This window comes from Procambarus clarkii, chromosome 25 (assembly GCF_040958095.1).
Source record: "Procambarus clarkii isolate CNS0578487 chromosome 25, FALCON_Pclarkii_2.0, whole genome shotgun sequence".
Classification (NCBI taxonomy): domain Eukaryota; kingdom Metazoa; phylum Arthropoda; class Malacostraca; order Decapoda; family Cambaridae; genus Procambarus; species Procambarus clarkii.
In genome coordinates, this window is record NC_091174.1 from 30,514,077 (window position 1) to 30,536,954 (window position 22,878).

The 22,878-nt window shown below is 44.8% G+C and overlaps 1 protein-coding gene across 1 annotated transcript in view; it reads left to right on the forward strand.

Annotated features, from left to right (window-relative positions):
* The window catches only part of LOC123756315 (dynein beta chain, ciliary), a 289,304-nt gene that overhangs the window by 28,159 nt on the left and 238,267 nt on the right, over nucleotides 1-22,878 (forward strand). Inside the window, exons 11-13 of the mRNA XM_069331022.1 lie at nucleotides 8,451-8,661; nucleotides 12,026-12,153; nucleotides 14,465-14,613. Coding sequence (XP_069187123.1) covers nucleotides 8,451-8,661; nucleotides 12,026-12,153; nucleotides 14,465-14,613 — 488 coding nt within the window. The remainder of the gene's footprint in view (nucleotides 1-8,450; nucleotides 8,662-12,025; nucleotides 12,154-14,464; nucleotides 14,614-22,878) is intronic.

A 22,878-nucleotide genomic window follows, 5' to 3' on the forward strand; every position in this document is an offset into this window, starting at 1 on the left:
AGATAGGCGCACTCTCCTTGCTTTACATTCCTCTCTCGTCCTGTCTAAGCTCGATTATGGTTGCCCTGCTTACTCGTCTGCTTCTCCTTCTACTCTTCGCCGTCTTGATGCTTTGCACCATACTGGGTTGCGCCTCAGTTCTGGTGCCTTTCGTTCGACTCCCGTCCTTAGCTTGTATGTTGACACTGGCTTCCTGTCTCTCCAGGACCGCCGTGATCGCTACTGTCTTCGCTATCTTGCGCGGTCCTTGCAACATCCTTCCTCTCGTCTCTGTCGTGCTTTAACTTTTACCCCTCCTGCGGTTCCTGTTCCTCTTCACCACCTCCCTCTTTCTGTCCGGTTATCTCGCCTGCAGGATTCTCTTTCCGTTCGTATTTCTGATGTTTCTCCTCGTGTTGTTCCTTCTTTGCCCCCGTGGAGGGTCCCTCTTCCGCGGTTTTGTACGTCCTTGACTCGTATCACTAAAGCTTTTACCCCTCCTACAGTTCTAAAACGCCTTTTCCTCGAGCACTTTTCTTCTCACTCCCGCTCCGTTTCTGTCTTCACCGATGGGTCTAAGTCAGCGGACGGTGTTGGCTACTCTGTTGTTTTTCCTGATCGCACTTATATGTGTCGCTTGCCTCCGGAGACTAGCATCTTTACAGCGGAACTTTATGCTATTCTCTATGCTCTTCGTCTCCTGCTTTCTCGTTGTCAGTCTTCCTTTGTGGTTGTTGTTGACTCTCGTAGTGCCCTCATGGCTCTCGGGTGCTTTAATCCAGTTCATCCGGTAGTTGTCGAGATCCAGCATTGGCTGTTTCTCGTTCACAGTAAATTTAAGTCGGTTGAGTTTTGTTGGGTTCCCAGCCATATTGGCGTGTCTTTAAATGAGCGTGCGGATGCTGCCGCTAAGGAAGCTGTCCGCTCTTGTCCCATCTCTCGTAAAGGCATTCCGTATTCCGACTTTTACCCGGTTATCCATTCCTCAGTCCTTACCCGTTGGCAGGCCTCTTGGTTGTCTGTTACTGGTAACAAGCTACGTACTCTTAAATGTTGTGTTTCCTCGTGGCCGTCCTCCTTCCACCGTAACCGGCGGTGGGAAACAGCTCTAGCGAGGTTGCGTATTGGCCATACTCGCTTAACCCATGGTCACTTGATGGAGCGCCGCCCTGCTCCTTATTGTCCTAGTTGCATTGTCCCTCTTACGGTCGTGCATGTCCTTCTTGAATGTCCTGACTTCCAGGACGAGCGTGTGTCTTGCTTTCCGACCGCCCCTCGCGGTCACCTGTCCCTCGATAGAATTCTTGGTGACTCGGATACTTTTGATATCGTTCGCCTTATGCGTTTTTGTTCTCGTATTGGCATCCTTGGTGATATTTAGCGCCCTCTGATTATTTTGCGTATTTGATGGTGCTACATAGCCTTCCCGGTTTGGTGCCTTCTTTTGATAATTACTTACTTGGATGTTATAGAGGAGGCTCACAAGTCCCTCAGACAACCCACACTTCTCACCAACTTTCCTGTCTTAAGGTTACCTTTTGGTGGCACTCACAGCATCCACCACCACAACTCTCTCTCACATTCCAAAGGCAGTGTCCCCATTTGCTCCAGGAAAATATACCAGCCCGTACTAGTACTTTCTATACAGCCTATACCAGTACTTTATAAAACTACAAAGTACAAAGTACTTATTGGGAAACTCATTAATTATTTGGTGGAAAGTACCAACATGTAGTGATGGACAACCACAACATTGACTTTTACTATTGAATTTTGACAAATCTCAAACTTTTTAACTGTACCATAAATATAAGACCCAAACTAGCCTCTCCTAGCAATTCTACGCCTATTACACGCTATCCTAGGCCAATTATAGTACATATATGTCGCTTATTATGTCTGAGAATAGTTAAGTTTGGTTTTTTTGCTTCATTTTTCCAGACTCCGTTAAACGAATATTACAAAAGAGGTTTACTGGAGGTCCATCGCTACATTTTGGTACTGTATACCAAATATATAATATAAGTACTATAATTTCAGGAAGATGAACTCAACTATCTTGTCAAATACCTTGACAAGGAAGTTAAAGAACGGTCTATTAATCTCGATGCCTCAGCCACCATCATTCAAATCACAATTTGCTCTTGTTTAGCAATATTTGTTTAGGGGCAAATCACCAAAAACTGAACAGTTGTTCACATGGAAATTACTTTTAAAATAAAAAAATAGAGATGGTAATACTTCCTCCTGATAAAAGTTTCAGCCCCCTAAGATAAATATTAAAATACAGAGAAATCACATTATCGTGATATATCAATGAGTATATCCACAGGAACCGTGATGAGGATTTAAACCTATCCTCAGCAAGGCTCTTGTGGATTTTCTTATTGGTACAGCACATTAATGTAATTTCTCTCGCTATTGAACGAGGGGCGTCAGAATTACTGGACGGCAGAACTAGGTACATGGGGGATATGTGTGACTCCCTGGTTCGGCTTCAGTGGAAGCCTTTGGAATCCCCGAGGGTGCTGTAGTACCTCAGGTTGCAATTATTTTGACCATGTCGTTGCGTAGGCTTTTAGAACAGGCATCTGGGAACATCCAGCACATAGGTTCGAATTCGCATCATGGCTCCCGTGAATTTTCTCATATATATTATAAAAAAATTATTCAAAAACAATTTTTAAAATGAAGATCATATACAAATTTTATCCGGATTTATATAGACTGCACTAAGATTGTAACGGGGGGGGGGGGGTAAAGAGCTCCATCTAGTCCATTATTCCACTCCCCAGTTAACTAACGAGGCCGGGGGAAACAGCTCTCTTTAGTCCGTTATCCCGTCCTCAGTTAGCTAACTATTCTAGAACACCCCAGAGTTCCTAAGGCAACCTCTCTCGTTCAACACCTTGTAACCCAGGTATTCTATTACCTAGGTGCACTGACTACAAGGCGCCGTAACTTGATCAGCTACCCGAAACTCTAGAGAAGTCTAGAACACATTTCACTGCCCAAACGTATAAGAGAAACGAAAGGAAAGAGATGAATAATGAAGTAATTAGTGAGGGTTTGGGGTGAGGGAGGTAGAGAGGTGGGAGGAGCGAGGAGGGTCATCAGTAGAAAGGGAGAGTTTGGAGAGGGGTGGAGGGGGGGAGGAGTAGATAGGTAGAAGTAGAAAATTAGATAGTAGAAGTAGAAGAAGAAATGCTGCCACCATCCATTCATTTGTCAGTACCTACAAGACAAGGAATGGAACTTGTCTGTATCATAATATTCCCAAAGATGTTATCACGAGGTCATTATTAGTATGTTCCATCTATATCATGTACTCATTAAAATCATGAAACCAGTAACTGCAAAGGCTTTCTCATCTCAACTCAAAAACTCTAGGGGACAAAGTTAAAGACAATTTAAACAATAAATTCATCAATTATATTTCACATGATAATTATCATAATTTAAGCAATTCAACTTAATGTTCAAAATTAATATGCAAAGTGAGTCATCATCCAAGAATTCGAGAACCCTACACCTGTCTGCCCCTGATCATCACACAACACTTGTAAATACGACTGTCACATTTCATGCTCAACTCACCAAGTGTCTGCCTATAGCTGGATAGAGAGGAAGGGGGGGGGGGAGTCTGTAGTTGACAGAGATAGTCCCGCCCCGCCGGCTGACAGCCTCCCTGGCTAGGCTGTCCTCTGTTCTGCTCTGCTGGCGGTTCTCCTATTGCTTGTCCTCCTTTGCTACAGCTCCCTCAGTATATATTGGGAAACCTAGTAGCTAACTCTGCCCACAAGTAGATAGCTGCAGGCTCTCAACCAAACCACTCCTTAAACATCAGCATGTTTGAAGGCTATCAGGCTACAATTATCAGATTAACAGAAGCAAGGTGAATTTCGCATGAACTGGCCTCAGGTCAACTTGAGGTCATTAACGCTTAGAGTTGTGAGTTTCAGGCCGACAGACTGGCGCCTCTCAAATCTTGCCTGGCTTGACTCATGTACTATATATATTTTAAATTAAACAAAACACCTTTACGGTGTTACAAGATATCGTAAGAGCACCTAGTGTTGATTTTATCCACAATATTCAATATGTCTTGTAGTAGTAAACAAAAATATTTTCTGGCGACCACTGCAATTATGCACCAAATTTATGCATTTGAAAATTTCTAACACTAAGATTTCTGCATTAAATTTAAATTTAAATTAAATAAAAATTCTAATTGGACATTGTAGAGGTAGTCACTCTGCATATAATCTGTTGATTGATGAGAATTGCTTGAAAATAAGCTGGCGACTAGTTTGCAGTTTAACAAAAATTATGCGAAATTTTAAAGTCATATATTCTGACAATCATTTGGAGCACTTCTAATCTACTGATTTCCTTCTAACTTCCCGTACATATAGCTGGGTATGTGTATTCTAACATGGCAAAGGTTCGGCAAAATATCTCATGAAACTAAAGAGGAAAAAATAATTACCTCACCCCAAAATAATTATGTAAATTTTGGTTATATTTATATGTATATTCTACTTCGCATATGAAGTAGCATTAACTCCTAGTGGGGACTCCATTACTACTCCGTTTTTCTGCGAATACATGTTTCCCCAAGGGGGTGTGAAAGGGCTATTCTGCAGATTGACATCAAAAGGGTGTCGGTGGCATCACAAGGATGTCTGTGGCATCAAAAGAGTGTCGGTGGCATCAAAAGAGTGTCGGTGGCATCAAAAGGATGTCTGTGGCATCAAAAGGATGTCTGTGGCATCAAAAGGATGTCTGTGGCATCAAAAGGATGTCTGTGGCATCAAAAGGATGTCTGTGGCATCAAAAGGATGTCTGTGGCATCAAAAGGATGTCTGTGGCATCAAAAGGATGTCTGTGGCATCAAAAGAGTGTCGGTGGCATCAAAAGAGTGTCGGTGGCATCAAAAGAGTGTCGGTGGCATCAAAAGGATGTCTGTGGCATCAAAAGGGTGTCTGTGGCATCAAAAGGGTGTCGGTGGCATCAAAAGGATGTCTGTGGCATCAAAAGGGTGTCGGTGGCATCAAAAGGGTGTCATTCACAATCTCTTGGATATTGTGAATGTGGCCATGGGGTCCCAACTACGAGTACTCTTTGCTAACTTCTAAATGGGACATCTAGAAATCACAGGGAAACTTCGCATCTACTACAGATACATCGATGATATATTCGTATGTGTGAAAGACCTCCAGGAACTGACGCGATTAAAGGATCTACTTACCAAAAACTCAGTTCTTAACTGTACTCATGCACTATCGATGGTGCACTCCCTTTCCTCGATGTCTACGTGAGAACTAAAGACAACACTTTCACCACTGAAGTTTATACTAAACACACCAACATTACAATGTGAATGAATAAAATGTACAAGAATGTAACAATTCTTGTATATATCTCAAAAAAAGAAAAGAATAGTCACTCCTAATGCCAAGACAGACATAAAACTAGTGATATAAACGCATGTACACACAGAGCCCTTCCTCATTGTTCCGACTGGCAGAAAATCCTCAAGGAACTGGACAGAAACCTTCAGGTATTAATGAACAAAGGGGTACACAAATAAAGTGAACACCCATATCAGAAGATAATTAGAAAAATGGTATAACAGAGAGTAACATCCGCAACAGCAACGAACCCCTCCCATAAACCTCTCTTACAAATCCTCTATGAGCTTACAGTATAAAACAAAAGAAAGAATAATTACAATTACAATTTCCAATCGAGTGAAACCGACAGCCCCAGACCAAAGATTAGAATTCATTATTTACCACAAAACAAAAAGGACTGTTGGTTTAATGCTTAAGAACAACACTAATGAACAATACAACTCTCTACAAATAGGAAACGTGGTATACCAACTTACATGACAGCAAGAAGGCTGTCTCTTTAGATCCACTTATATTGGTAGATCACCAATACCACTACAAAACTTTCGCGAAGACTGACCCGCCATCTACAAGCTGGTGTTCCTAGAAACCATATGCAAAGTTTACATAATGCAACATTCACTAGGAACATGCTAGTAGGAAACACAATGTTCTACAAATTGTAGAATGCAAATGAACGTGACATGAACAAGAACTCTGAGCAAGACGATCTTATTCTAGCTATGATGTCTGGGTTAGAGGAGACTACTTCCCATTTGAAAGGGTTTAGGAAGAGACCAAGGTTTACTTCTTGCTCCCTTATTTTTCTGATGTCTTCCAAGAGGTGGTTTAGATGGCTAGCTATAGTACAATCGTCCAAACACCAGATGTTGATCTCGCTGGACAAACTTGTGGTGATTTTTTTAAGTCTAAGCAGATCAGAAGAGGAGCTTGAGGATCATCTTGCTGAACACCTTCACGTGATCTGATTTCGTGTTCGCCAAAGAGCAATTTTGATTCACAACTGTAGCACGATAGAATGAATGGGAAGAGAGACCGAAGTGACGATACACAGCACCGAGAATACATCTCTTCTGACCAATGTGTGTATTCAAAAATTTAGTAAGGTCTTCACAAGATTGCTATTTTCTTAAATAAATTAACTTTGGGGTTCAGTTTCTGAACCCATTATATGCCTCTATGACCATTTCCACCTCCACCCCCCGGGATGGGAATTGGCGGCGTAATAAATTACTAAATGAATGAAATGGTTAGATTGTTTGTAGACATAATTTGTTCTTAAAACTTTGTTGTTTGTTCACTCAGGGTTAAAAGATAAAGTGGTTTCTTAATTATATTTTGAAATCGTTGGGGTGACACTTTCCCTCCCCCTCTCTTCTCCTCTTTCCTTCCCCCTCTCTTCTCCTCTTTCCATTCCCCTCTCTTCTCTACTTTCTACTCTCCCTCTCTTCTCTACTTTCCTTTTCCCTCTCCTCTCCACTCTTCCTCCCCCTCTCTTATCTTTCCCCCCTCTTTTCTTTACTTTCCTTCTCCCTCTCTTCTCCAATCTCCCTTCCCCTCTTTTCTCCTCTTTCCCCTCCCCTCTCCCTCCCGCTCTTTTCTCCTCTTCCCTTCCCCCTTTCTTCTCTACTTTCTACTCTCCCTCTCTTCTCTACTTTCCCCTCTTCCTCTCTTCTCCTCTTTCCGTCTCCCTCTCTTCTCCACTTTCCCTCCCACTCTCTTCTACTCCTCTTTCCCTTCCCCTTTCTTTTCCACTTTCCCCCTCCACCTGTCGTCTTCTCTCCCCCACCAACTCTCCCTATCTCCCATCTTTGCCCCTTCACATTTCACATTTCCCTCTTTCTTCCCCTTTTCACCCCTTCCCCTCTCCTACCTCCCTCACGCTCTCCTCCCATCTGACCCACTATGCCGCTCTCCTTCTCTCAGAACATTGCCTCTCAAAAGTACCGAATCACCTTCTGTGGTTGATTGTTCAATAAATCCCTGAACAATATGTTTAACTGATCTCTAACCCTGTCTATGGAGGCCAGAAGAAAATGTATATATGCTGGTTAGCATTGTAAATGTGTGGCCACGTTTGTGGTAGAAAATAATAATAATAAAAAAAAAAATCCCCTGCTCTCCATGCCTCTCTCCCTCCTTGCTCCCTTCCCCTTCCCACATCTTCTCCCCATCTCTCTTTTTCCATCTCTCCCTCTCTACTTCTTTCCCTCTCAGAACATAAACTAGAGTAAACACATTGCGTATCCACAACGGTACTGTTGCAATTGTTACATTGGTGCAACGTTGCAACAACATGGGGTAAATAAAGAATGTAAGCTAGTAAGAGAAATTATGTGAAAAACTTTGGCAAAAATACCATTTCAGACATAATAGAAGCCGCTGGGTTTGTGAATAGGAGCAGATCCTTTTTAAAGTGGCGTGAAGCTAGCCCCAACCTTCTGGGCTCCAACACTGGACAAACATGTTCCATTTTGTGGAGACAGATTGCGAACTGTCTTCGGGTCAATGCTGGTATGGGTCACGTGTCTGTCAGTAATGGCTTTCACAACTACTTTTTAACTGCTCAGAATCAGTTAGCAAATAACTACAAGAACAAAATGACCGTTAAGGTACTCATGCAGTACTCTCCTCTCAACAACCTATATAACATATTTATCCATTTTCAGTATTACATTCAAAATAGTTGTAGTGAGGCATTTTTTTGTACTTCCACTATTCTTATTTCCAGGTAAGAATAATTTCGAGGACAATATGTACTGTGTGTATATAGCCAGTGATGTTTGGTCTTCACAGTCTGTATTGAGATATTATTCACGAGTATCTCAACCTAACATCTATTCCTCTCCTTCAGTTCTCTTCATCCACCACCTCCTCCCTGTTCTTTATTTCCTCCATCTCTCTCGCTATCCCTTCCTAGCTCTTTCTCTCACTAATACTTCCCACTCTCCATACACGGCTGGTCCACTCTCCTTCCTTCGTGACCTTGCGGTGCTACCAGAGCGCCGCGTGACTCTTGCACCAGTAACAGCAGCACCATAATATCTGCTGCAGGTGGTGCAGTTGAAGGAGCTGCTCGAGGTGCGACACAGCGTCTTCATCATCGGGCAGGCGGGCACAGGCAAGACCCAGGTGTGGCGGACATTGTTCAGGACAATGCAGAACATGAAGCAAAAGCCCATCTGCTTCGACCTCAACCCCAAAGCCGTCACCAGGGACGAACTCTTCGGCTACATCAACTCAGCCACCCGGGAATGGAAGGATGGTAAGCGAGAGATGGTGGATGATAGACGTTACTATGTAGGGGGCTTCTGCCTCATCACTCTCTACAACCAAATATTATATACAAATAATAAAGTATATTTATCATTATCATAGTTTTGCTATTAAGAAAACTCATTTATCTAATAATTTTATTTGTCCAAAAAACTTTATGATAAATCAGTTTATGCCTTGATCATGAAGGGGTACACGAGTATCGGTCGATTAAGTTAATTGTAAAAAATGTAATTCAGATCTGCACTTAACTTATCGTTTTTAAGACTTTGCTTGACTGCAGTTGATTATTCAATCCCGTCTTCAACGTCCTTAAAGAGACTAATATGAAAGATTTTGTGGTACTGTTTTTGTGCAGCTGCTGGTGTTGCTGCTTCTAGTGCTGCTGTGTGTGTATTGTACCTGGTGTTGCTGCTTCTAGTGCTGCTGTCTGTAATGAACCTGGTGTTGCTGCTTCTAATGCTGCTGTCTGTAATGAACCTGGTGTTGCTGCTTCTAGTGCTGCTGTCTGTAATGAACCTGGTGTTGCTGCTTCTAGTGCTGCTGTGTGTGTATTGTACCTGGTGTTGCTGCTTCTAGTGCTGCTGTCTGTAATGAACCTGGTGTTGCTGCTTCTAATGCTGCTGTCTGTAATGAACCTGGTGTTGCTGCTTCTAGTGCTGCTGTCTGTAATGAACCTGGTGTTGCTGCTTCTAGTGCTGCTGTCTGTAATGAACCTGGTGTTGCTGCTTCTAGTGCTGCTGTCTGTAATGAACCTGGTGTTGCTGCTTCTAGTGCTGCTGTCTGTAATGAACCTGGTGTTGCTGCTTCTAGTGCTGCTGTCTGTAATGAACCTGGTGTTGCTGCTTCTAGTGCTGCTGTCTGTAATGAACCTGGTGTTGCTGCTTCTAGTGCTGCTGTCTGTAATGAACCTGGTGTTGCTGCTTCTAGTGCTGCTGTCTGTAATGAACCTGGTGTTGCTGCTTCTAGTGCTGCTGTCTGTAATGAACCTGGTGTTGCTGCTTCTAGTGCTGCTGTCTGTAATGAACCTGGTGTTGCTGATTCTAGTGCTGCTGTCTGTAATGAACCTGGTGTTGCTGCTTCTAGTGCTGCTGTCTGTAATGAACCTGGTGTTGCTGCTTCTAGTGCTGCTGTCTGTAATGAACCTGGTGTTGCTGCTTCTAGTGCTGCTGTCTGTAATGAACCTGGTGTTGCTGCTTTTAGTGCTGCTGTGTGTGTATTGTACCTGGTGGTGCAGCTCCGCCTAATACTGCTGTGTGAAACGTACTTGGTGCAGCTGCTGGCGGTGCTGCTGTTTGTAATGCACTTGATGCAGCTGCTAGTACTGCTGCTCCTAGTACTCGAAATTTGCTGCTGCTGTCTGTAATGTACCTCGTACAGTTGCAAGTACTGCTGCTCCTAGTGCTGCTTTCTATAATGTACCTGATGCAGCTGTTGGTACTGCTGCTGTCTGTAATGTACCTGGTGCAGCTGCTGGCGCTGCTGTCTGTAATGAACCTGGTGCAGCTGTTGTCGCTGCTGACTATAATGTATCAGGTGCAGCTGCTGGTGCTCTTCCTGGGTGCTTCTACTCCTAGTGCTGCTGTCTGTAATGTACCAGGTGCAGCTGCTGGTACTGCTCCTCTCGGTGCTGCTGTCTGTAGTGTACCTGGTGCAGCGGCTGATACTGCTGCTTCTAGTGCTGCTGTTTGTAATGTACCTGGTGCAACTGCTGCTGCTCTTAGTGCTGCTCTCTGTAATGCACCTGGTGCAGCTGCTAATGCTGCAGCTTCTAGTGTTGATGTTTGTAGTGTACCTGGTGCAGCTGCTGCTGCTCTTAGTGCTGCACCTGGAACTGTTCATGGTGCAGCTGCCGGTGCTGCTCCTCCTAGTGCTGATGTCTGTAATGTAACTGGTGAAACTACTGGTGCTGTTACTACTAGTACTGCTATCTGTAATGAACCTGGTACTGCTGCTGCTGGTGCTGCTGCTGGTGCTGCTCCTGGTGCTTCTCCTTCGAGTGTTGCTGTCTGTAATGTACCTGTTGCATCTGCTGGTGCTGCTGCTTTTAGTGCTGATGTTTGTAATATATCTGATGCAGCTGCTGGAGCTCCTCCTCCTTGTGCTGATATCTGTAAAGAACCTGGCGCAGCTGCTGGTGATGCTCCTCCCATTGCTGCTGTCTGTAATGTACCTGGGGCAGCTTCTGTAGCTCCTCCTCCTTGTGCTGATATCTGTAAAGAACCTGGCGCAGCTGCTGGTGATGCTCCTCCCATTGCTGCTGTCTGTAATGTACCTGGGGCAGCTTCTGTAGCTACTCCTCCTTGTGCTGATATCTGTAAAGAACCTGGCGCAGCTGCTGGTGATGCTCCTCCCATTGCTGCTGTCTGTAATGTACCTGGGGCAGCTTCTGAAACTACTCCTCCTAGTTCTGTTGTGTTTAATGTACTTTTTGCAGCTGGTGGTACTATTGCTTCGAGTGCTGCTGTCTGTAATGAATCTGGTGCAGCTGCTGTTACTGTTTCTGCTAGTTCTGCTGTCTGTATTGTACGTGGTGCAGCTGCTAATGCTGCAGCTTCTAGTGTTGCTGTTTGTAATGTACCTGGTGCAGCTGCTGCTCCGCATAGTGCTGATGTCTGTAATGTACCTGGTGTGCTGTTGATGCTGCTCCTGGTCCAGCTGCTGGTGCTGATCCTCCTAGTGCTGTGGGTTGTAATGTATCTGGTGCAGCTGCTGGTCCTGCTGCTCTTAGTGCTGCTGTCTGTAATGTACCTTGTGCTTCTTCCCCTGGTGCTGCTGACTGAATATGTAAATAGTGCAGCTTCAGGAGCTTCTTCTCCTAGTGCTGCTGTCTGTAATGAACCTGATGCAGCTGGTGGTACTGTTGCTCTTAGTGCTGCTGTCTGTAATGAACCTGGTGCAGCTGGTGGTACTGTTGCTCTTAGTGCTGCTGTCTGTAATGAACCTGATGCAGCTGGTGGTACTGTTGCTCCTAGTGCTGCTGTCTATAATGAACCTGGTGCAGCTGGTGGTACTGTTGCTCCTAGTGCTGCTGTCTGTAATGAACCTGGTGCAGCTGGTGGTACTGTTGCTCCTAGTGCTGCTGTCTGTAATGAACCTGATGCAGCTGGTGGTACTGTTGCTCTTAGTGCTGCTGTCTGTAATGAACCTGATGCAGCTGGTGGTACTGTTGCTCCTAGTGCTGCTGTCGGTAATGAACCTGATGCAGCTGGTGGTACTGTTGCTCCTAGTGCTGCTGTCTGTAATGAACCTGATGCAGCTGGTGGACACCTGGTAACACTGTGTCTGGTGGAGCACCTCGTGACACTCCCTTAAACCAAATGTTACTTATTTCACTTAGTTTTATCCGACAGGTCTGTTCTCGAGCCTGATGAGGGACCAAGCCAACATGGCCGGAGACGCCCCCAAGTGGATCATCCTGGACGGCGACATCGATCCAATGTGGATCGAATCCCTCAATACCCTCATGGACGACAACAAGGTCATGACGCACATGTTTACATCTACTTGTTGATTGTCTCATGAGAGTAGCAATGATTGAGTGTGAACCAGCGGGGCTCCGGGCCACTTATACATAGTACCAGCTCCCATGTTTTTGTTGCGTGTGAGTGAGGGTTAACTGACTCACCATCACCAGTGTTGCTTGTGAGTGAGGGATGACTGACTCACCATCACCAGTGTTGCTTGTGAGTGAGGGTTGACTGACTCACCATCACCAGTGTTGCTTGTGAGTGATGACTGACTCACCATCACCAGTGTTGCGTGTGAGTGAGGGATGACTGACTCACCATCACCAGTGTTGCTTGTGAGTGAGGGATGACTGACTCACCATCACCAGTGTTGCTTGTGAGTGAGGGTTGACTGACTCACCATCACCAGTGTTGCTTGTGAGTGAGGGTTGACTGACTCACCATCACCAGTGTTGCTTGTGAGTGAGGGTTGACTGACTCACCATCACCAGTGTTGCTTGTGAGTGAGGGATGACTGACTCACCATCACCAGTGTTGCTTGTGAGTGAGGGATGACTGACTCACCATCACCAGTGTTGCTTGTGAGTGAGGGATGACTGACTCACCATCACCAGTGTTGCTTGTGAGTGAGGGATGACTGACTCACCATCACCAGTGTTGCTTGTGAGTGAGGGATGACTGACTCACCATCACCAGTGTTGCTTGTGAGTGAAGGATGACTGACTCACCATCACCAGTGCTGCTTGTGAGTGAAGGATGACTAAGTCACCATCACCAAATCCCGAGAGTAACTACTTGTCCAAATACTCACATACCTGGACGCCTGAAGTGATAAATGCAGTCTGCTGCAAGCAGTTCACATTGCTCCTCCAGATTACACACATGACTTGATGCTGAAAAATTACCAGGAAACGGATCATCAATAGTGTCTTGCACCATAACTGTCAGGTATTAATTCCCGTCACACATGAGAGAACTCTTTCCACTTTCTGCCATTCTCGGACGCTTTCATACCATCTTGCAGATCTGCGAACAAGTCGATCCTGTGATGTTCCGTCTTCATTTGAGGTAGATTTTGGTACATTCCATAAGCAGGACGCGATAGCTTCGGGTCCTGCTTATGGAGCTTTAAATAGATAAAGACACTGCCTGACTGCCTGATACAAGGATCGAACATCAACTCTCTGTGACATCAAACAACAAAGTGATATTCCATGACCAACTCACAAATCCTTTTATCCGAGTGTGATATCACTAGTATCCTCCAGAAGGCTACATCATATTTTATTGAAATGCATCGAGTCGTCGACAGATATGATATCAGAGCACAACCAGGCACCATATTGATTGGCAAAAATAATTAAATCTCACATGAAACCAACATCAACCTCACTACACAAGTTCATATATGTCGGCCATAATTCCAATATTCACTGGCAGAGAAAGTGTCTGGTAAAGCTGGTGAGGGATTACTTCATGTGCGTGTGACATAATAGTCATGTGAGTGTTCACAATGTTTAAGAATTCCGAGGTTTGGTCTATGTAATATTCAAGCCAAAGAAATATATGTCAACAACACACGTGTTTTGTTTTAGATGGAGTTTGTTTGTGTTTGTATGAGTGTGTTTGTATGTAGATTTAATACTTTACAAAGATTAATGGGGCCCAAATCCACAAGAACCGTGACGAGGATTCGAACCTGCGTCCGAGAGCATCCAAGACGCTGCCTTAATCGACTGAGCTATGACATGGTCAAAAGAGTTGAAACCGAAGTTCTACTGAACTTACTGGATCCTGCAGCCTCTCCGAGACACAAACCAGGGTTTTACACAACTTCCCCCATGCACTCGAGCTATGTCAATAGGCCGTTCTCCCACTTCGCCCTTACTTCATTACACACATAAATCACAATAGCGTGATGCATCAAATGAACAAATCCACAAGGGCCGTGAATTTGATGCATCACGATATTGTGATTACTGTGTGTAATGAAGTAAGGGCGTAAAGGGAGAACGGCCTATTGATATAGCTCGAGTGCATGGGGGGAGTTGTGTAAAACCCTGGTTTGTGTCTTGGAGAGGCTGCAGGATGCAGTAAGTTCAGTAGAACTTCGGTTTCAACTCTTTTTGACCATGTCGTAGGTCAGTCGATTAAGGCAGCGTCTGGGATGCTCTCGGACGCAGGTTCGAATCCTCGTCACAGCCCTTGTGGATTTGTTCATTTGATGCATCACGCTATTGGGATTTCTGTGTGTAATTAATGGTGTCATTATAAACCAGCTCCTCGCTACCAGCCAAAGCATTACTCTGTATGTGTGTACAGATCCTGACGCTAGCCAGCAACGAGCGCATCTCCCTCACGCCATACATGCGTCTGCTCTTCGAAATCAGTCACCTGCGCACAGCTACGCCAGCCACGGTGTCCCGGGCTGGCATTATATACCTCAACCAGGGTGACCTCGGCTGGAACCCGTAAGTCTCTTTACTTCTGTTCTTGTTGTCTTTACTGCATTCTCTCTTTCGTTACAAATGTTGGAGTAATGACATAATCACACTAGTAGGCTCAGCACCATCCCACAATGTTCAACAATTTGATGAAAAAATGCACCCATTACTCATCACGAGTGTTGCAGGATGACTGACATTCATGGAAACCATGTGGAAGAATGTGAGTTCCAGGACCATCCATCACTTATTAGGCAAGCGATTGTGGAGTTATAATAGTACTGGATAGTCAGTTGGGTGACACCTGGCTGCCCATGTTCGAATCCTCGAGGGGTTAAGGAATTTATAGTAATATGCAGATCATTTTGAGGCACTGGAGTGACTCGAACCTGCGTGCTGGTGACTCCCAGACACCTCTCCTAACTGATACTACCACGATGGTACAAAAGCTGACAACCCGGAATTCTACTGAATTCACGGGACGGTTCCGAAGGCCTCAAACCGGAGCCCAACCAGGGTTTACAGTCGCCCCGACCACACTCTGGCCTACGACATGGTGTTCACACACCCTTACGCCACACTCAGATCACAAAGAAATCACAATGGTGTGATATATCAATGAAAATAATTTTGTGACAATGAAGTGACTTCAACTTGTGTAACCCTCTTTGCTCTTGCACTACAATAGATGCAAAACTCCATCCTTATTCAATTTTAGTTTTATGCATAACAATACTTGGATTCCAGACTGGTGCGGCATATTCCAGTATTTGTGCTGAGCACAAATATTTGAACACAAGTGCTGAGTATATTGCCGTGAAAGCGTCCTGGGTTTCATTTCTAAGGGACGTTCTAATTTTTGCCAGCGTCCCATATGCTGATTATGTCACCCTGCCTGAGTGTGCTTTATGGTGTTTGTGTTGGAAATACAACACAAACACTCTCTCTCTCTCTCTCTCTCTCTCTCTCTCTCTCTCTCTCTCTCTCTCTCTCTCTCTCTCTCTCTCTCTCTCTCTCTCTCTCTCTCTCTCTCTCTCTCCCTCTCTCTCTCCCTCTCTCTCTCTCTCTCTCTCTCTCTCTCTCTCTCTCTCTCTCTCTCTCTCTCTCTCTCTCTCTCTCTCTCTCTCTCTCCCTCTCTCTCTCTCTCTCTCTCTCTCTCTCTCTCTCTCTCTCTCTCTCTCTCTCTCTCTCTCTCTCTCTCTCTCTCTCTCTCTCTCTCTCTCCCTCTTCCTCTCTCTCTCTCTCTCTCTCCCTCTTCCTCTCTCTCTCTCTCTCTCTCTCTCTCTCCCTCTCTCTCTCCCTCTCTCTCTCCCTCTCTCTCTCTCTCTCTCTCTCTCTCTCTCTCTCTCTCTCTCTCTCTCTCTCTCTCTCTCTCTCTCTCTCTCTCTCTCTCTCTCTCTCTCCCTCTTCCTCTCTCTCTCTCTCTCTCTCCCTCTTCCTCTCTCTCTCTCTCTCTCTCTCTCTCTCTCTCTCTCTCTCTCTCTCTCTCTCTCTCTCCCTCTCTCTCTCCCTCTCTCTCTCCCTCTCTCTCCCTCTCTCTCTCTCTCTCTCTCTCTCTCTCTCTCTCTCTCTCTCTCTCTCTCTCTCTCTCTCTCTCTCTCTCTCTCTCTCTCTCTCTCTCTCTCTCTCTCCCTCCCTCCCTCCCTCCCTCTCTCTCTCTCTCTCTCTCTCTCTCTCTCTCTCTCTCTCTCTCTCTCTCTCTCTCTCTCTCTCTCTCTCTCTCTCTCTCTCTTGTCGTGACGCTGAACCCCGGTTCATTCCGAACACAGCGATTACACAACACATAACACCTTGCCTCAGCAACCGTTACTACCACCGTGTACTCCTACACACACCAGACCCTTGAGGCGTACCACTAGGTTTGTACTGGAACACAATGAGTGAACATATGGAAGGTATTTAAAGGCCGTCGGGTTTTGTCATTTAATTACAAAGAATAGACTCTGACAAATAATACTATAATAACATACTCTATTAGGTCAATACACATCCAATACCCATAGACCACTTGACCTCCGCGATCACCACCCACACTCGTAACTTCCGCCTAAGTCCCTAATACGGAATGATTACTACAACGCTCCACACCCGGTTAGTCTTTCATTCAATACTCACATACTGCAGACTTAACTTGGTCACTAAGATCACATCAGGTTCTCGCATAGCTGTCTGCTACACTTCGCTGCTGCCGCAAACGGGGATCCAGAGGACTTGCCAGTTCAACTCCCACAATCAGACTGACTTTAGCCAACCATGGCCTCAAACATTTCACCACGCCTCTCAAGGAAGGTATAATCCGATTAACCTTATCCCTAGAGCGGTAACCTTGATCCTAGAAGCCTGACGAAGAATAATTCCTCTTTCCAGGAATTATTAATTTGGCTAAACAGCTTCGGTCTTAATCCATTGACCTTTCTTAGATATGTGATCCATAGTCTGTCTACTTAACATGTACTTCCAATCATCATTCGTTAAGTGTTGTAGTAATGATCCTCTAGCTAATAATTCCTACTAACTTGTGGATTACAACACCACTCCCCTCCATAAACACGCATATGTCCCCATATGCATCATTGCAATGGTTCCATTAGTGCAAGGACCTGGAGGATGCACCCACCATATGTGTACAACTAAAAAGTCATCCAATAAGTTCATCATACACACGATGAAATAAATTAAAATTTTCCACGACATGACTCACAACACTTCTCCAACATATACATTATATTCACATCATAGCACAGGTAAAATAGTCTGTAATAATTTTCCCATCTCCAACACTGCACATATATCTAAACTGCTGACATATAATTACATACAAACATAACCATAAAATTACATGGACCAGAATGCTGGCACTTAAACAGAAATGACACTAGTCATTAATATATACACAACACATATATATCTAAGGTTCTTCATCCTTAGTAACAAGTTAATAATAATTTAACATCTTGCCCTGTACTGTTGACATGAGGGCTTACAATGATCACACAATGTTTCACTGGCCTCCTCCACAATTGGCAGCATCACTTCTCTTGTCTTCGTGTCCCATGGTTGCTGGGTCATAGATCCTCCATGACCCAGACAAAACCCAGGTTGTCCAGCCTGGTAAATGTTGTCAATGTCGTTGCTCTGAGCTAACGTGATCCTGGCCTCCAGAGCAACGAAGGTTCCTTTCTCAGGGTCATGTTCCCTCGGGTCTATGCTGACGTCTCGTTCCAGGGCACCAATCCCAGAACGCTGAAGATACCTCACAGCTCTCTGGTCATCCTTCCTTGCTGTGCTCACCACAGCTGTAGCACATTACTCTAGGCCCATCTGCCCAGAGTGTGTCCACCTGTATTCACACCTTCCCGACCGCTGTACCTGCAAAATATTCCCTCGGAGCCCCCTGGCTCGATCCCATTATTACATAACCCCCTCGGCTCCTTACTCTCTCCCCGTATATAGCCTGAGCGCAGCTGCAAAGCCATTGCAGCTGGCCCTTATCCCTGCTTTGATGTCAGGGGGCGAATTTCGCCTATAACGTCACGTTGGCTTCACTTTCTCCCCCCTTTTTTCTGGAATTATTGAGTGTAGCCTCATGGCTTCCCTTCTACTCTACCTGAAGCTCTGTGACATGATCCCGGGGGACCTTCTCAAGCCTAACACTCAGTAATGGTGCCGATGAGGTAATATACAGTATATACCTACACATATATTATCAAAATAAATACCTCATTAACATAATTTCCAACTTATGTCACTAAAACATCATACTGCCACTGGCTCGCCTCTAGCAAGATTCCTGTAACAACTTAATAAGAAATTAGTATATCTACTTCGCTCGCCCACTGCAACCACCAACACCTGATATTTTGAAATTCTACCTTGTAATCTTATCCATAAGACTTACCCACTCCGACACACCATTACCTCTGGTCATCCCAACCACTGATGACCTCAATATAACGCCACACATCCCTACAACCACTTCCTGCGTCCTAACGCACCGACCTTGCTACGCCAATACTCACCTTACCGACCACTACCTGGCGCCCCTGCGCCACCATATACTCCACAACACCACACTCCATACCAGGCGTCCAAACGCCATTACACTACACCACCCAATGGCGTCCCCAACGCCCTCAACACAACACCCGGCGTCCCCAACGCCCTCAACACAACACACGGCGTCCCCAACGCCCTCACACAACACACGGCGTCCCCAACGCCCTCAACACAACTCACTGCGTCCCCAACGCCCTCAACACAACACACGGCGTCCCCAACGCCCTCAACACAACACCCGGCGTCCCCAACGCCCTCAACACAACACCCGGCGTCCCCAACGCCCTCAACACAACACACGGCGTCCCCAACGCCCTCAACACAACACACGGCGTCCCCAACGCCCTCAACACAACACACGGCGTCCCCAACGCCCTCAACACAACACACGGCGTCCCCAACGCCCTCAACACAACACACGGCGTCACCAACGCCCTCAACACCACACACTACCACCTGCGTTAACATACTTCAACGCTAATGTCTACAATACACCCGGTGTTACAACAACCAGTTATGCTACACATGCTACACCTTGGCGCTACAATGCCAACAATGTCATGCACTATACTACATCCATAATATCAACAGTCAAAACATGCACAATTCACTACAGTAAATACTATGCATTACGTTGGCGTCTAATAAGCCACTACACGTGCATTACATTACTCACCCCGGCGTACAAACGCCAATACACAACCATGCACTACTCCTGGCGTCCAAACACCAATACACAACCATGCACTACTCCCGGCGCCAAACACCCCCACCAACGGGACACGATCCCCGTGTCCCACGTAACACTCTCCATAATGCTACCTGCACCCACAAAAAAATCGCCATGGCCCTCTCCAGGGTACACGAGACATCGAACCCCTGACGTCAAATTACGCGTCGCTCGCTATGCCTAGGAGTTCACAATTCACTTCGCCTATTTTCTGTATCGATGTAACGCCTGAAATCGCTCGAATCTTTACGTAATATTTAATTATCTTTAAAATATTAGGTTTACACTTTACGTGAAATTTAATTAACTTTAAATTACGTAGTTTTCACGCTTAATTTCACCTTAGCAACGGTTTCTCACTATTTCCGCCTTACCAACGATATAAACCAAGCTCCAAGGTGCGGCTCGCTTGGCCCACCCATCGCTTGGCCCGCACATGGCCGCACATGGCCCACGCTGGCCCACATTCACCCGCGCTAGTTTACCTCGCCACGCTGTATAATCCGCACTACGAACACTGTATAATCCGCACTACGAACACTGTATAATCCGCACTACGAACACTGTATAATCCGCACTACGAACACTGCACTTGTTTTGGATCCCGATGCTTCAGTGGTCCAGACTTGCCTCTTAGCCGTCTCTCGTTGCGGGAATCTGGAAAGAAAGAAATAAACCCCACATGTGCCCCACAATGGCCTAGTCCCTTTAATTAATTAACTCCTCTGACCTGGCCTCACCTGACCCTTCTTTCCTCCGTCTAGTAAGCCCCATTCTCACCACAACCCGACGTCTACTATTTCTCGAACATTCCCTCACCAACTAAACCAGAACGACACTTCCTTCATCTCGCACAGTGTTCCAAAACCTGTTTGCGCTGCCACCAAATATGTCGTCTACCAATTCCCTAACATTCCCTCACAAACCAAACCAGGAACACTATGAGGGGACAGATGGAAGGTCTTTAAAGGCCGTCATGTTTTGTCATTTAATTACAAAGAATAGACTCTGACAAATAATACTATATTAACATACTCTATTAGGTCAATACTCTTCCAATACCCATAGACCACTTGACCTCCGCGATCACCACCCACACTCGTAACTTCCGCCTAAGTCCCTAATACGGAATGATTACTACAACGCTCTACACCCGGTTAGTCTTTCATTCAATACTCACATACTGCAGACTTAACTTGGTCACTAAGATCACATCAGGTTCTCGCATAGCTGTCTGCTACACTTCGCTGCTGCCACAAACGGGGACCCAGAGGACTTGCCAGTTCAACTCCCACAATCAGACTGACTTTAGCCAACCATGGCCTCAAACATTTCACCACGCCTCTCAAGGAAGGTATAATCCGATTAACCTTATCCCTAGAGCGGTAACCTTGATCCTAGAAGCCTGACGAAGAATAATTCCTCTTTCCAGGAATTATTAATTTGGCTAAACAGCTTCGGTCTTAATCCATTAAGACCATCTTAATCCATCTTAATCCATCTTAATCTCTCTCTCTCTCTCTCTCTCTCTCTCTCTCTCTCTCTCTCTCTCTCTCTCTCTCTCTCTCTCTCTCTCTCTCTCTCTCTCTCTCTCTCTCTCTCTCTCTCCCTCGGGTTGATCATTAACATAAATAGGTAACGGTAGGTGTCTCGGAAGCAGCCTTGGAGGACCCGACTTGTTACATTTCTCCCTCTGAACACCTCGCCTTTGAATGTAACTCTTTGTTTTCTGTCCTTTAGGTACTCCCTTGCCCAGTTTAATGTCTTCCTTATTATCCCAGCTTGATCCCCAAAGTGTAAACCAGTCTTTGGTGATGAACAAAATCGAATGCTTTTTGAAACTTTAGGAAAATGCGCTCTATCCTGCTATCTCTTTCTTGTTCTTTTTTGTAACGTTTGCCATAAAAATCGATTTATTCTGTCATGCACGACTTTCTCCTTCTAAACCCATGCTGTCGTTTTATTTCAAAGTTTATCTTTACCAAATAATCTATTCTCTACATGATAAATCAATCCAATACTTTGATCGAAACATATTTGACATTTTCCAGAATTCTGGCAGATTTCCTGTAAGTGGGTGACAAAGCATCTTTGTAGCCTCCTTCATCGGCCTTGGTCATACTATGTCTGGGCCAATTTAGTTTGTTGCATCTAGTTCGTTCATATGTTTTAACTTCACCATAGCAACTACTGTACCATCTAATGTCTCTTCTAACCTTTTCTTACTCAACTCTGGTCTCCTTGTTGTTTCTTTTGTAAATATGGAGTGAAATCTCTTGAGCTTCTCACACACCACCTTGTTTTAGGGGAACTTCACCCTTGACTCGTTCACCTGATTACATGGACTCTTACTGTTGTTGTTTTTTCAAGTATATGGCAATAAAACCGATTTGGGTTACTTTTAGTTTTCGTTGTAATGTCATTTTCACATTCTCTCTCAGCTTCCCCTCTGACTTTGTATTCGTTTGTGGCTCTTTTTAGTGCATCTCTACTTTCCCCTGTACTTTTTCTATTTTGTTTTGGTCCTCTACTTTTCTGGACTGCCTTTTAAACCCGGGGTTTACTTTGCCTTTCTCGTCCACTACTTTTTGAGTGGATGTACACTGTTGCATCTGCATATATCTGAACAATATCTTCCATCAGCTCGTCTTGTATTCCCTTCCAGTTCTCTCCCCCACTGGCGTTACCTCAGAAGATCCCTCACCTTACAATAGTCCCAACACTTGTAGTGCCTCATCTTCCTCAGCGTGTGCCTTTGTCCAATCCCTAAGATCAATTATGTATTCAAACACATTAATGCAGTGGTGTCTAGCCCCTAGGAGCATATATCATACTCTATATCCTCAATATTTGCCTTATTTTGGGCACTAGCATACAGTTTTGCTGGTGGGTCATCTCCTACTAATCTTGTTGGTGCTTTAATGTGCTGTTCAAAAAGTGCTTATCCGTTATGTCTACCAGTTTTAACGATCTCTCATTACCCCGTGGGGATTCTTATTTATCCGGTCTATTTCTCCGTGATTGAATTTCCAAAATATTACAATCCTAGCCCTCATACCTTTGCCATGTGACTGTGGCCAAGGGGACAAGTCTCATTTCATTTATCGTAATCATCTCTGAGCCTTCAGTTATTTAGCGGAGGATTATAAATCACCGCTACCACTATCTTCATGTCCCAAAATTTGTTATTCCTTATAAGTACCATTGAAGGCTTTGTGGATCAGATTCTTCTGACAATTACACTTCTTAAATCTCCAGCGTAACAGTAGGACTATAATACCTCCCCCTTCTTACCTTGTCTTTACTTATTACTGATCATTCTTGTGAGAAGATTGAATTTTCTATAACATTTGTCACTTTTGTTTCTGTTGTTGCAATAATGTGTGGTTTCTCTTCTGTCACCTGTCCCATAACGCTACCCCTTTATTTGTAATTTCATCGGCATTTGTGTACATAACTTTAATACTATATATCTATACTTGGCTGCTTTGGTTTCTCCTATGGTG